We start from the raw sequence: 13,770 nt of genomic DNA, 5'->3' as shown, positions 1-13,770 counted from the left end.
ACCCTTTGGAGTGGACTGGGTAGTGTTGCATCTTTGAAGGATGTCCTTGCTCCTGGCCAGTGAGCACGAGGTGCTTTCTCTGGGTCGGTATTTTCCCAGGACTCTCTAAGGGGCCAGTAAAAGAGTATGGTTCTCCTCCAGGACTTCTGGTACCCAAGGAGTGCTTTTCACACCAGTTTTCATCAGGCCCAGGAAGTGGGCTTGTGTTCCAGTTTATAGGCTTCATGGAGAAATGATCAGTGTATGCAGGGAGTTGAAATCTTTGGATAAATCTCAGTCCTCTGTTCTTGTCTATACTGATTTGAAGGTAAACATTTGGAAAAGTAGGTACCCTGAAAAAATGTAAACCACATATTGTGTGTGTGTGTGTGTGTGTGTGTGTATGAAATTCTCAAACAATAAAAAAGAGAGAAAGAAAAAGAAACAAAAAATGTAAACTCCAGGAATGTGTTAGTCATCCAGTATTGCCAAAGTGAACAATAACTTTCATAGCCAAGGTTTGAAAATAATTCATTTATACATCAAACATTTGGATCAGGCTATTAACCTTCCCATTGACAAATGCATTCTCAGAATAGAGTATATAGTTTTTAAAAACTTCATGCAAGCAATATTTTTTTTTCTCTTACTAGACAAATCCGGGATACAGTGAACTGGATATTCAGTGAGCAGATGTTGGTTTACTACATCAATGCTTTCCGGGATGCTTTTTGGCCAAATGGGAAGTTGGCACCGCCAACTCGAGTCCGAAGCCAAGGGCAGAGTCAGGAGACGAAGCAGAGAGCACAGCAGAAGCTGCTAGAGAACATTCCAGGTGAGGCCTGGCCTGCAAGAGAGGCTGGAGACGGACGTTAGCACTGTGGAGAGGTGCGCCCCCGGAGGCTGCTTCTCAGGGTTTGCTGAGAAGACACTGAAGAGCAGCACACTGTGTGCTTAAAGTTGACCACGAAACTTTAGAAATGTGTGTAAAACGCATTTATTTTCATTACCAAAACAAGTAGTAGCAAATGCTAAAATTGTAGCCTTCATAAATGCCCTTCGGTAAAAAGAATTCTAAATTTTTTTTTTTAATGTCCAAGAGAACCAACCAGTTATATTAATTATGCCTCCATGCTTTATTATGTGTTGTACATCATCACTTGAGGACAGAAAATGGATTTTTTCAGATCTCAGGATAGAGCGCTTGCTTAGTATGATGGCTGACATTGTCAACCTGACAGGATCTGGAGTCACTAAGAGACAGGCCTCTGTGCATGCCTCGAGATGATCTCGCTTAGGTTAACTGAGGTAGAGAGACCCACCTTACGTGTAAGTGGTACTCTTCCATGGGCTGAGGTCCTTGTCTGAATATGAAGGAGAGAGTGAGCTGAGCACCAGCGTCCATCTGCTGCTCTTGCTTCCTGCCTGGATGCTGCATGAGCAGCCTGCTCAGGCTCCCGCGGCTGTAACTTCCTTTCCATGTTGGACTACACCTCGAAGTGTGAGCCAAGATACGCCCTTCCTCCCTCTTTCGCTTTGTCAAGAGTTACTTTATCGCAGACAACAGGAAAATAAACCCTACACACGCAAGGCCTAAGTTCAGCCCTCAGCAGTTCACCAAAATGTGCAAACTTTTCTTCCCCCAGATACCCTTCAGAGCCTTGTTGGACAGCAAAATGCCCGTCACGGTATAATAAAAATATTCAAGGCACTGCAAGAAACAAGAGCTAATAAGCACCTCCTATATGTGAGTAACGAGCCCCAGAGGACTCTTTCTTTTTGGATTTTATATTTCTGTATACATAGGAGGATAACTTTTGATCCTCATATTCTCAATTACTTTTATTACTTATAACTCCAGCCTGCTTTTTTTTCTGCTTCATTTTTATCTCTCCTCTCATTTGATTAAGAAGTATAAAGGGCACAGAGCAGTCCTCTTTTCACACACTGAGTTCCCTGTTGACTGCTGATTTAACATCTCTGCACGACTCTGTAGTTTTTGTTATTTCGGCAAGCGAAACTTTTTCTAATTAGAATTACCGATATCAGGCCCGTGTGGTGGTACAAGTCTATAATCCAAGTACTCAGGAGGTAGAGGCCAGTGGGGGCTGCATGACACCGTGTCCCAATATTAAATGTCATGGACAGTTGGATGTGTCGAATAGACCATGAAATAGATGGAGTTTCTGTAGTCCTGAACTCTTGAGAGTCCCCCGTTCACTGAGGACGGTCTTAGCGCTCTGCGTAGACTCTCCTGCCAAGCACACGTTGTGAGAAAACCTTCACACAGCCCCGTCTTCACTTCTCTTTCTCGGGACAGGTCCTGATGGAGCTGCTGCTGCTGGAACTGTGTCCTGAGCTGAGAACTCACTTGGATCAATTCAAAGCTGGCCAAGCCTGAGACTGCACAAACCAACCACCAGAGAAATGTCTGTGTAATAATAGACATGAAACATTTTCCTCTTTTCCACAGAGGGCCTGACAAGAACCATACTGATTTTTATTTTCGTACCTCCCTCTAGTTTGATGTGAAATAAGGTCAATCGGAGGGAGGCGGACCGATGCTGGGGTAGGCAGTAGGAAAACAAACTGATGTTCGTCGGTTTTTATTTAAATGATAAATACTTTAAAGCTCAACTTGCCGATTGAAATACAAATGTTAATATGTGATAAGAACATAGGAAATATTTTAAATATTTATGAAAACAGTTTTGTTGTTAAATGACAAACTCTGAATCTTGTACAGTTAATCTCCTCACTGAGGATTCTGAACATTCCTGTGTTTCACGTGTATTGAAGAACACTGTTGTGCGATGCTTGGTGTAAAGTTATTGTGAAAATTTTATTGTCTTTATTTTTACCAAAGATTTCCCATAGTTTGAAGCATTTGAAGCAATAAAATTTAAAAATGAATCACAGTGCTCAAAGGTATCAAGCTTGTGTCACAGAAGGAACAAGAGCTTGGCCACTTGGGTAGCTAAGATGTATTTGTCAAGAGCCCTTTCATAGACAGCATTGCCCACTGGGAGCTTCTGCAAGAAAGTGTGGAGTTTGCTGCCTGCTTTTTAGTGCACGAAAAGGCCAACTTGGTGAGTTGCTGGGGAGATAAGGTGTGAGCTAAGCCTTGGAGGAATTAGCCTAAAGCCAGGGAAACAGAAGAGGGACGTTGCTTCATGGAGTTGAAAGATTCCGTTAAACCCATAGTCTTGTGCATTACAAGGGCGTTAGGTGAGGTGCAGGGTCTGGATTTTGTCGTTATTGATAGTGGGACCATGGACAAGTCACTGAGTCAGTGTTCCTGGGCTTTGTCATGTGTTAGGCAGTCATAGTCATACACTGTCCTTTCTCTGGTTTCTAGAATACTGAAAACAAAAGGCAAAACTGCAATCTGAATAAAAGAAAAACTATATTCAAGTGGTATAGGTTTATCGTACTAATAGCTCATAACTGTCAAGTTCTTGATGAGACACACTTCTAAAAGATGGACAATTAAAACAGTACAAGTTTCACTGTTGAGAGTCTTCTGATTATAGCTCTCTGGTCCCTTTGTTCAGACTAAAATGGTATTCGAAACTTCAGACAAAACTGAGGTTGGCTATTTTATGCATAGGAATTGTCCTTCAATGAGATATCGAAAAGACCATTTAGAGTAATTCATGGAAGAGAAATAATGCAAGGTTGTACATCGTTTGCATAATTCTAAGCCATCGCTTAAACATTGGGTCTTAAATTTAAACTGCACGTAAGAAAAAGATACTCTCAGCTGGGAGGTGGTGGTGGTGCACGCCTTCAATCCCAGTACTCTGGAGGCAGAGGCATGGGCCAGCCTGGTCTACAGAATAAGTTCCAGGACTGCCAGACTACACAGAGAAACCCTGTCTCAAAAGGGGAAAGAAAGAGAAAGCGAGGAAAGAGAGAGAGAGAGAGAGAGAGAGAGAGAGAGAGAGAGAGAGAGAGAGAGAGAGAGAGAGAGAGATCCTCTAACTCTTCTATCTCTTTATGACAGAGTCTGATAATCAACTATAATGAATCTAGAAATTTGGACTTAAAGTAAGTTGGAAGTCTCCCATCACTTGGGATAAAAAGTGGTCCCGCTCCCTGGTGAGCATGAGCAACAGTGGGAGGTGCCAGGTGCCAGGCTATCAGCTCTGTGGTAAATACAGTACACAAAAATTGAAATTCCACACTGGGTTCCCAGTCAGGCGTGGCGTATCACCAAATACGACACCTGTTGTGGTGGTTCCGGTGCGGCTGTACCCTCGCTAGCTCGCATATTTGAACAGCTGAGCCCTGGTTGGCGGTGCTGTTTGGGAAGTGTAGAGTTGTTAGAGGGAGCATGTCACTGGGGGTTGACAGGTCTCCCCTCACCCCACCCCCCATCTCCCACCTCTCTCGGTGTGAGATGTGAGCTCTCAGCTTCCTGCTCTGTCGCCATACCTGCCCCTACCTCCATTATGAACTCTAACCCTCTGGAACCACAAGCCAGAATACACCGTTTCTTAGGTAGGTTTCCTTGGTTACAGTGTTTTATCACAGCAACAGAAAAGTGACTAATACCTTGTTAAATTCCCAACACTGAAGATTTGGGGGACATGTTTCTTTTTCATTTTTCTATTGTTCAGTGTTTTTCTATTTTTCAGTGCTGGAAAATCTAACTCAGGGTCTCATGCATCAGGCGGATAGATGCCTTCCCCCCGAGGTCCACCTCCATCCCCGAGACTTGCTTCCTTTGTATCTGGCTGTATTTTTCTCACACTGGGGATGAACTCCAGGGCCGCGTCTGTCTGTGCTAAGCAAGTGCACTACCACTAAGCAACATGACTGCTACTTTTTAAAGTCTCTATTTTGAGACCAGATCTTTCTAAGTTATCCAGGCTGACCCCAAATTGATGATCCTCCTGCATCAGCTTTCCAAGTAGCTGCATGTATGATTGTGTACTCCCACAGCTTGCTGAGGCCTGTTTTTTTTTTTTTCTTTTTGAGACAGGGTTACCCAGGCTTACCCTCTTGCCTCCCCTTTCCCAAGGCTGGTGTATTAGTTTTTTGTTTTTGTTTGTTTGTTTTCTGTTGGTGCAGTAAAAACACTATGACCAAAAGTGACTTAAGGAGAAAGTAGTTTATTTGGGCTTACAGTTCCAAAGGGATTGAGTCCATCCTGGTGGGGAGGCACGGAAGCAAGTGGCAGGCGCAGCAGTGGGAACAGAAAGTTGAGAGCTTCCGTCTTCAATCAAGAGCCCAAGCAGAGTGTCCACTGGAACTAAGGCTAGGCTGTGAACTCGCAAACCTGTCCCTGGCGACAATAAAAAGCCCTCCCCAAACAGCACCACCCACTGGGGACCACACACCAGAGCCCAGAGGGACAGTTTGCACCCCAGCCAGCACAGCCAGGGTCACAGGTACACACCACCACACCTGGCTCGGAACCCCAATTTTAATGGCACTTGTAAAAGTGGGCTTCCCTTTGGGTTGAGGAAAGGCAGTTCCTTCCCTACATGCACTGTTCTAGTAAACTTTCTCTTCTTTAGTATATTCCTGTTGGAGCTGGGAACAGTGGGGTGCTCTGTAAGCCCACCTAGTCAGGAGGCGAGAGCAAAAGAGACCACTTAGCACCATGGAGAGAGGCTATCTAAAAAGAAAAACTCCGCTGGGCGGTGGTGGCGCACACCTTTAATCCCAGCACTCGGGAGGGGGAGGCAGTCAGGTGGATCTCTGAGTTTGAGGCCAGCCTGGTCTACAAAGTGAGTTCTAGGATAGCCAGGGCTGTTACACAGAGAGGGCTTGTCTCGGGGGAAAAAAATTTATTTTAAAGAATTTTATTTAGTTAGTTGTTAGTTGGGGTTTTGTTTGTTTTGTTTTGTTGCTGTTTTTCTTGATACAGTGTCTGTCTACATAGCTTTGGCTGTCCCAAAACTCACTATATAGACCAAGCTATCCTGGAAGTCACAGAGATCCACCTGACTCTGCCTCCCAAGTTCTGGGATTATAGGTGTGTACCACCACGCTTGGTCTTAAAGAATTTATTTAAGAGAGAAAGAGCATGTGTGTGTGTGTGTGTGTGTGTGTGTGTGTGTGTGTGTGTGTGTGTGTGTGTGTGTTTACTAGAAGAACTAGAGCAAAGCAAGCTTGGAGAAAAAAGTTGAAGTTGCTATAGTAAGCTTCGAGGCTTGAGCTATTGAGCAGGATGTTGGGAGGGAATATAGAGTATTCAGTAGCTATTATAGAGGAAAAGGCCTTATTTCCAGGGTTGGTTTGAGACTGTAACTTTTGTAGAGAATGCAGAAGTGTACAACTACTTCTTTTTATATAAAAACAAAGTTCAATTAATGTAAGTACATGAGTGCCCAACCAAGGCCAGGCTTCCCGTTCTGCAGCAGCAGCTCTAGCAGATGCCACCACATGGAAACTCCGTTTTCTCACCACTGACAGATTTTATTTATTCACCGTTGCCAATGACATTGTACGGCTCAGTGGTTAAGAGCACTGGCTGAACTTCCAGAGGACCCCAGTTCAATCCCCAGCACCCACATGGCAGCTCACAGCCGTGCATACCTCCAGCTCTAGGAGATCAAACGCCCTCTTCTGGCTTCCTCTGGTGCCGGTCATGTGTGTGGTGCACAGACATGTAGGCAGAACACCCATACACATAAAATAAATTTTAATTTTTCAAGAGAAAATGACATTGAGATTTATAAAATAAAGCCATACCAGCTAATATGCTGACAAAAGGCGGGGATTAAGAGCTCTTTAGGACCTACTGTTTTTAATACATTTCACAAACATGTCACTGCACCATCTAAAGCATACGGACCTTTGTTTTCACTGTGGCCTTTCCTTTCGTAGATTTTACTGACAGTAAGACAGTGTGTTGCTAATTACATTTTCTTTCTTTCTTCTGAGACAGCAGAGTCTCACTATAGCCCCGGCTGACCTCAGACTCAGATCTTCATGCCTCTGCCTCCCAACTGCCACCTAGCCTGCTAATTTTGACACAATATTTAGATGTGTGTCACCAATATATGGAAAAATGTTTGCGAATTTATTTAAGTATTTAGAAACTTCTGTACGCTGAAGGAGACAGTCATCAGAGTAAAGACACAGTCTACAAAATGGGAAAAAATCTACCAACTAATAATATCCTTAATATCTGTGATGTATAAAGAATTGCAAAAATTAAAACACTAAAAACCAGAATCATCCAACCACGTAGATGGGCTAAAAGAACTACCACGTTGCCCAGCTATTCCACTTCTGGGTATGCCTAAAGGATTCGGGTCGACACACTACAAAGGTAAGTGTCCACATTCATCTTTGCACCATTCATAGTAGCTAGGAAATGCAGCCAGCTTAGATGTCCCTAAACAGATGAAGGAAGAAAATGTGGAAGAAACTCAATGAGATTTGATGCAGCCCTAACAAAAAATGAAGTACTTGCCGGGAAAACGGATGGAACTGGAAGTCATCATGTTACATGAAATTAGGCTCTGAAGGGCAAACTGTCTTCTCTCACGTAGAACTGAGATTGGAAAGAGTGTGTGTGTGTGTGTGTGTGTGTGTGTGTAGAACAGTGTTTGTATTTCTGTGTGTGTGTTTATAGCTCATGAAAATGGAGGCTCATACATGGAGAGGAAGGGATCTTAAGAGAGGTGGAAATAAGTAATAGAAAGTATGTGGTAAGAAAGGAGAAGGGAGCCAGGTGATGATGGAGCACACCTTTAATCCCAGCACTCGGGAGTTTCTAAGATTTAAATGTTTCTAAGATTTAAAAAATATAGAAAATGAATTCAAATGAAAGCATATTGCTGTAATTCTTATATTTATCAGGGATCGTAATTTTTTTGCTTAATTGAGATCTTTGAGGGTACATTTGGAGGGACATGGTGCTACATAATTTAATTCCATTTTTAAAAAATTTACAAATTAGCCAGTTATCTGTAAGAATCTTTTAATAAGCTATGGGAATGCTATACACTTTCTACAAAAAAGATTTGGAAGCCTAATCTTTAAATTTTCTTTGACCTTCATTTAATTTTGTGAAAAATTTCAGATGGCTCAATACATTTTCAAATTAGCAAAATTCATAAACAAATGCCAAAGAAAATATAAAGAATTAAACTTTCAAATTGCGTTTGAACTAAGTCAGCAGCACGTGTACTTTGGAAACTACAAAACCCAGTCTGTACTAAGTCATTTCAGACACTGTATTTAATAAGGCAAAGGGTTACTTGGTTTTGGCATGCTTTCAAACTCATTGCAGTCCAGGCCACTGTACAGGCTAAGAGGTGGGTCTCTGAGGACTCTTCCCAGCGACTGGATTGGTGTCTAAAGTTGAGTTTGTGCAAATTACAGAATACAAATACAAGAATGAAGGAAATGTTTCTGTAAAATACCCCGGATAATATAACGGGGATGCAGGAAATAACAGATGGAGCTGCTGTGAGCATACACACACACACACACACACACACACACACACACACACACACACACACACACACACTGTTTCAGGTGAGGATTGATGGGCTTCGTTGAAATGCATTGTGGTCTAAATTCTTTGGCGAATTAGTAAGGCGTGAAGCTCATCTGCCAATGTGGGGTTCAGCTGGCAAGCCTTAAAGAGAGAAGAGAGTTGGATAGTTGACAAATTCTCATTGCTCGGTTCTTCTCTTTTTAAAAATAGACAAACCTCTACACATAATTTTAAAATGAAAACTAAAGAATTATTAAAACAAGAGAAATAGAAACCATTAACATTTGGTCTCAAGCTGTTCTATCCTGAAAACAGCAGAATCTATAATAATTAGATTTTAAAATATAGTTTTATCATGCCTAAATAGTGACAAGGTGCATGATTCTAGAATGTCAAGTGTTTGGCAGGAGCATCAGAGGTTATCTGGTATAAGCACCATTCGGAGCAGAAATTGTCTCTCCAGTGCCGGGGACATTGGTCTTACACTATTTGCTTAGCTTCTTGCTATTGGCCAGGAGTTGTTATCTTCTAAGAGAAAACTTTTGTACTCGTTCCTGAGAGAGTGAAGTCAAAAGGTTCTTCTTTGCATTGAGCTACAATGTCCCTCCACATACTTTAGAAACACTGGGTTCTGGGAGAACACACAATGCTTAGACATGCCGAAGGGGCCACATCAGCCGAAGAACGAGCTAACACCAGACAAGGGTCCCTGGCCTGACCCCTGGGATTCTGCCATCTTCCTGCCCTATTTTTGGTGTAGCTCCAAATCCCCTCCCTCCTCGCCACAGTTCCTCTGTGCAGGACGTTCCGGTCATGGACCCTTCACTGTCAGGACTCCTTCATGTTTAGTTCTCAGGGAACATACCCTGTTTCCCTCGGCAGACCTCATACAACTTCATTAATATGCTGCCTCCTCCCTGTCTCCACTTCATCAGTATCTTCCACAGTATGCACTGGGCTAACTGGGTGCTGTGTTCTACCTACAGCGTTAATACACAGCAATGGGGCGATTGTCTCCCAACAGGTGGAAGGACAGTTCTTGGGTTGCTGTTGGTTTACTGCCCTTTCATGATGTTTATACCAAATATCGGGTCATTTAAACTAGACTTCCTCCCATACTTATCCTCAAAGCATACTGTGGATAATCTAGAACATGAAATTGGACTAGTTTGGAGATTAGTATGCTGCAAGAAGGGTTTCTATTTTTGGGAAAACTTCCCTTTGTTCACCCTCGTTTCTCACATGAAAAGAATGGGGTGGTGGTAAATAGCCCAGACATCAGCTGTATTTGTTACTTTGGAAATCTGTTTAAAACACAATAGCTCATCTCTCTCTCTCTCTCTCTCTCTCTCTCTCTCTCTCTCTCTCTCTCTCTCTCATCTCTCTCTTTTTAAGATTTATTATGTATACATTGTTCTGCCTGCACGCCAGAAGAGGGCACCAGATCTCATTACAGATAGTTGTGAGCCACCATGTGGTTGCTGGGAATTGAACTCGGGGACCTGTGGAAGAACAGCCAGTTCTCTTAACCTCTCAGCCATCTTCCCCAGCCCCATAGATCATGTTTCTAAACATGTGTGCATACTAGAATACTCTAGAGAGCTTTGGCAGGTATGGTGGTATCCCATTCCCAGAGACTGAATGAATTCTTCCAAAATAAGGTCTGGTACTAGCCTCTAATTCCAGAATCTTCAGGTCCCACAGACACAGGATTGCCATGAGTTCCAGACCAGCCTGGGCTGCACATCAAGTCCTTGACCACAGAACTACATACAGAGTTAATTATGATGCCGTTCTAATTTGTGAACACCATGGACCTAAAGCATGCACAATTTTTTAAAAAATTCACTGCAGTTTCTATTACAATCTCCCCACATTTCCAGCCCCACCTGGAAAGTGACCACGTGGATTAAAATGTGAGAGGGTTACTGATTACCTCATACTCATGAAACTTTGTCCTGGGTTTAATGCTTTAAAACCTTCATTTAACTCCAATATTAGAGTGAAGATGTGTAAATTTTTTGTTTGGTGAAGACACAAACATTTAGACTGTAAGGACAATGATAGGCCTTAATTCGCAGGTGACAGCCGATTTAAGGAGACCAATTCGCATCAAAAGGGGACTTTTATCACCTGAGCTTAATTATGCTGGTCCGAATCTACCAGGTGCAGCCTGCCCAGCCTCCCCCATAGACAGGTGATCTGCAGAGTGATAGAAAACAACCCCGGAGAGCCGTGGTTTCCGGCTAGGTCAGTCTCTAGTTCCTCCCCAGGCTTACTTTGGAATAGTAGTGTTTGGCAGCCGCTTCGTCTTTCTTAATACCCAAGCCAAGCTGGAGACACCGAGCGTAGTAGAACGACGCCATGGCCATGCCTTTGCTGATGAACTCGGGGAGACAGTCCGTGACGTGGGCTATCATGGGGATGTCGTGAACCTCGTCGTAGTCCGCTATCCTGAGGGGATGGGAAATTTTAAAAGGGACGTCAGCCATGCTTTACGTTTACACAGAACAGCCCTGTGGAAAGTCTGTGCTCAAAGTGACGTCCCTGCCCTTTTGAGAAGTTTGCTGTGTGGGGAAGTTATGTAGTATCATCTGCTAAGAAAGAGCAGGGAAGGACAAACTAGCCCAGAGCTTCCTTGTGGAGATACTTACAGAGGGATTAGCCACTAGGGAAATTTGGTTCTTATTAATATTTTAAGCATAATATTATCTTGTGGATCAATTGAGTAGGGGATAAAACAGGATCCTCTGTTCCCTTATGTAGGGGGCAGAGGAAGCCCTGGGTGAGGGAAGTCCTGAGGGAACGTGTATTTTGACATGGGCACAGCGGTGTCAGAAACTCCAAGGCCTCGGACTGATGGGACAGTTGGTAAAGCTTACTCATTGGGCCAGGCTGGAAAGAAATGGTAAAGCTTTTCTTAGGCGTCCAAGTATGAGTGCTTGCGGATGGCAGATCACTGTGTGCAAAGACTAGCAACTGCTACTTTCCTCCTCCAGGTGTTTACAGCTGGAGACAACTGCTTCCCTACAGAGACCGCCATCCAAAACAACATACTGAGGTTCTGGGTTGAGGTGGTAGCAGAATCCCACCAGAACCTAGCTACATTATACGTGTGTATGTCTGCCCTTTCTTTATTTCCTCACTGTCCCTAGCCAGGGTCTCAGGATCCAAGCTGTTCTAGAACATGGCACCCTTGGATCATCCACTGAAACATCAGCCTTCAGTCTAGACAGTCCATCACACAGGCCCGCTTTAACATGGTAAGAAATTAGCATATTTATCTCAAAAAATGTGCAAGGGAAAAACCAGCCATTGCAAACTGTACATGAATATGAGAACTTATGTGAGAAGGAGATTCTAGCCAACTTCATGTTAGCTACGATGTTAGGGGGAGTAGGGTGGAAAAATGATGCTAAGTTCTGAAACCTTTAAAGATCTGTTCAGGCTTGGGAACTGGCTCAGCAGACACAGGCTCTGACCACCGAGCCCGAGGGTCCGAGTTTAAAGTAATCCCTCAAGACCCACATAGTGGAAGGATGCAACCATGTTGCTCTCGGACCTTCACATGGATGCTGTGCCGTGTGCACATGCACACACAACAAAGGAATCAGTGCAATATGTTTTTTAAGAACTGTTCAGAATCTTAGCCAGGATGGGCACTTGTTGGGAATACCAGAGTTGGCTCCCTCAGTGACCTGCTGCCTGGAAGCTAAGATGTCCAGGAGGGGAAGGGGGGAACTGTTCTCTCTTGCTTTCCTCTCCATCCCTGTCACTCCCCTGGGGTGGGGGGTGGGAGCATGTCTGGGGACTATGGGCAGCGCACCCATAGCCTGGTGGCCACTCTAGAGTGCCCTGGACTGTTTTTCCTGGTCTGGATAAATATATGTAGGCAACAGAATGGAGCCTTAGGGACTCAGAAAATTCCAAAGAATTCAGAAGACATTCGTGTAAGTCTTCAAATGATACCCCAATCACGAAGCTTTATTTCAACCACACAGAGATAGAACTCTGTGTATAGAAGGGAATATAGGAAGAGATTAAGATTTCTTAAGGGGCAATTCTAATGTGTCAATTTTCACCTGAGAAAACCCACTTCAGCTAAGAGCTGTGAAATCCTGAAGGGGAATGGTACAGAATTGTACTTTTCAATATGGTCAGAACTAGCCATACTGGCTATTCACTTCAATTTTAACTGGTTTAAAATTTCAGTCTTGGGTGCACTGGAGTATTTAAGGTCTTTGGACCATTGTCATTTCAACCCTGAAGAAAAGTTTTATGGACAGGATCTGGCACAACACCAAGTACTTATAAATACCGCTACTCATTATTCAAACATTATTGTGGCTTGAATGTGTCCCCTGAAACATTCATGTATCGCCAGTGTCACCACCGATTAATAGGTATTTAGGTCACAAGGGCCTCCCTCATTCATGCATTAAGGCCCTTCTCTAGAAGGCTGCACACGGGGAGGGGGGTTGCCCTTCAACACCCTTCATGTGAGGGACACAACCTTCCTCCTCTCTGGAGAACACAGGCTTCACCAGCCCACTGAACTTCTCAGAACTTTGATCTGGGCTACAGAAATGTGAGAAACAATGTCTTATTGGTTATAAAGCACCCATCTGTGGTGGTGGGGTAGCAACACAAAATGAACCAAGACAGTCACCTTTTGGAGAACACAACACACTTGGTAAAGAACTTCATCTTGTAGTAGTACTCCACCAGAGTCCCCTGGGCGTAGACGTTCCCTCGTTCGGCTAGCTTCCCGTAAGCAATGCAGGCAGCCTCGGTGTCCTGGCGGATCCCCCTGCCCGTAAAGTACATGAGACCAAGTGCACCCTGGGACTCCAGATTTCCGTTGCCACAAGCTTCCGAATGCCAGAAAAATGCCTGAGAAATCACAATGTCATTGTATTATCTGCAGGATGAAATTACAAGGGAGTTCTAGAAAGAAAAAGTCCTAATTACAGTTGTAGGGTCACGGGCCACATCTCCAGGAACTACTTCTACAGGAATGCCCTTGACTATATTTACATGGGCACGGAGTCCACGTGCTTCAAAGAGCCCAAGTGAATCTCCACAGGCCAGCGTTGTTCGTGGCAGAGGAAGGTCTGCTTGTCTTGGGTTTCAAGCTTCACAATATATACAGTTATATAAAGAAATATAGTTTTTTTTAAAAAAGTCTTTAAAGAGACAGTAAAGGAGTATAAAAAAATAAGCCATGTAAGATGGGTATTACACAGAGAATCTGGATTGTGTTGTCTTTGGGATTTTTAACTGCAGAAAAACATTTGATTGTAAAAGCTGTTGAGTTTAGACCA

At 43.6% G+C, this 13,770-nt stretch overlaps 2 protein-coding genes across 2 annotated transcripts in view; one reads left to right on the top strand and one right to left on the bottom strand.

Annotated features, from left to right (window-relative positions):
• Nucleotides 1-2,892, top strand: part of Snx25 (sorting nexin 25) — a 117,380-nt gene extending 114,488 nt beyond the window's left edge. Inside the window, exons 17-19 of the mRNA XM_052752218.1 lie at nucleotides 633-814; nucleotides 1,626-1,726; nucleotides 2,300-2,892. Coding sequence (XP_052608178.1) covers nucleotides 633-814; nucleotides 1,626-1,726; nucleotides 2,300-2,380 — 364 coding nt within the window. The 3' untranslated portion in view covers nucleotides 2,381-2,892. The remainder of the gene's footprint in view (nucleotides 1-632; nucleotides 815-1,625; nucleotides 1,727-2,299) is intronic.
• A 2,184-nt stretch (nucleotides 2,893-5,076) lies between these two features.
• Nucleotides 5,077-13,770, bottom strand: part of Lrp2bp (LRP2 binding protein) — a 32,798-nt gene continuing 24,104 nt past the window's right edge. Inside the window, 3 exon segments of the mRNA XM_052752217.1 lie at nucleotides 5,077-8,587; nucleotides 10,726-10,900; nucleotides 13,116-13,339. Coding sequence (XP_052608177.1) covers nucleotides 8,522-8,587; nucleotides 10,726-10,900; nucleotides 13,116-13,339 — 465 coding nt within the window. The 3' untranslated portion in view covers nucleotides 5,077-8,521.

This window comes from Peromyscus californicus, unplaced genomic scaffold (genome assembly GCF_007827085.1).
Source record: "Peromyscus californicus insignis strain IS unplaced genomic scaffold, ASM782708v3 Scaffold_23__1_contigs__length_62951481, whole genome shotgun sequence".
NCBI classification, from domain to species: Eukaryota; Metazoa; Chordata; class Mammalia; order Rodentia; family Cricetidae; genus Peromyscus; species Peromyscus californicus.
The sequence above is the reverse complement of the archived record's forward strand: the minus strand, read 5'-3'. Positions and strand labels throughout refer to the sequence as shown.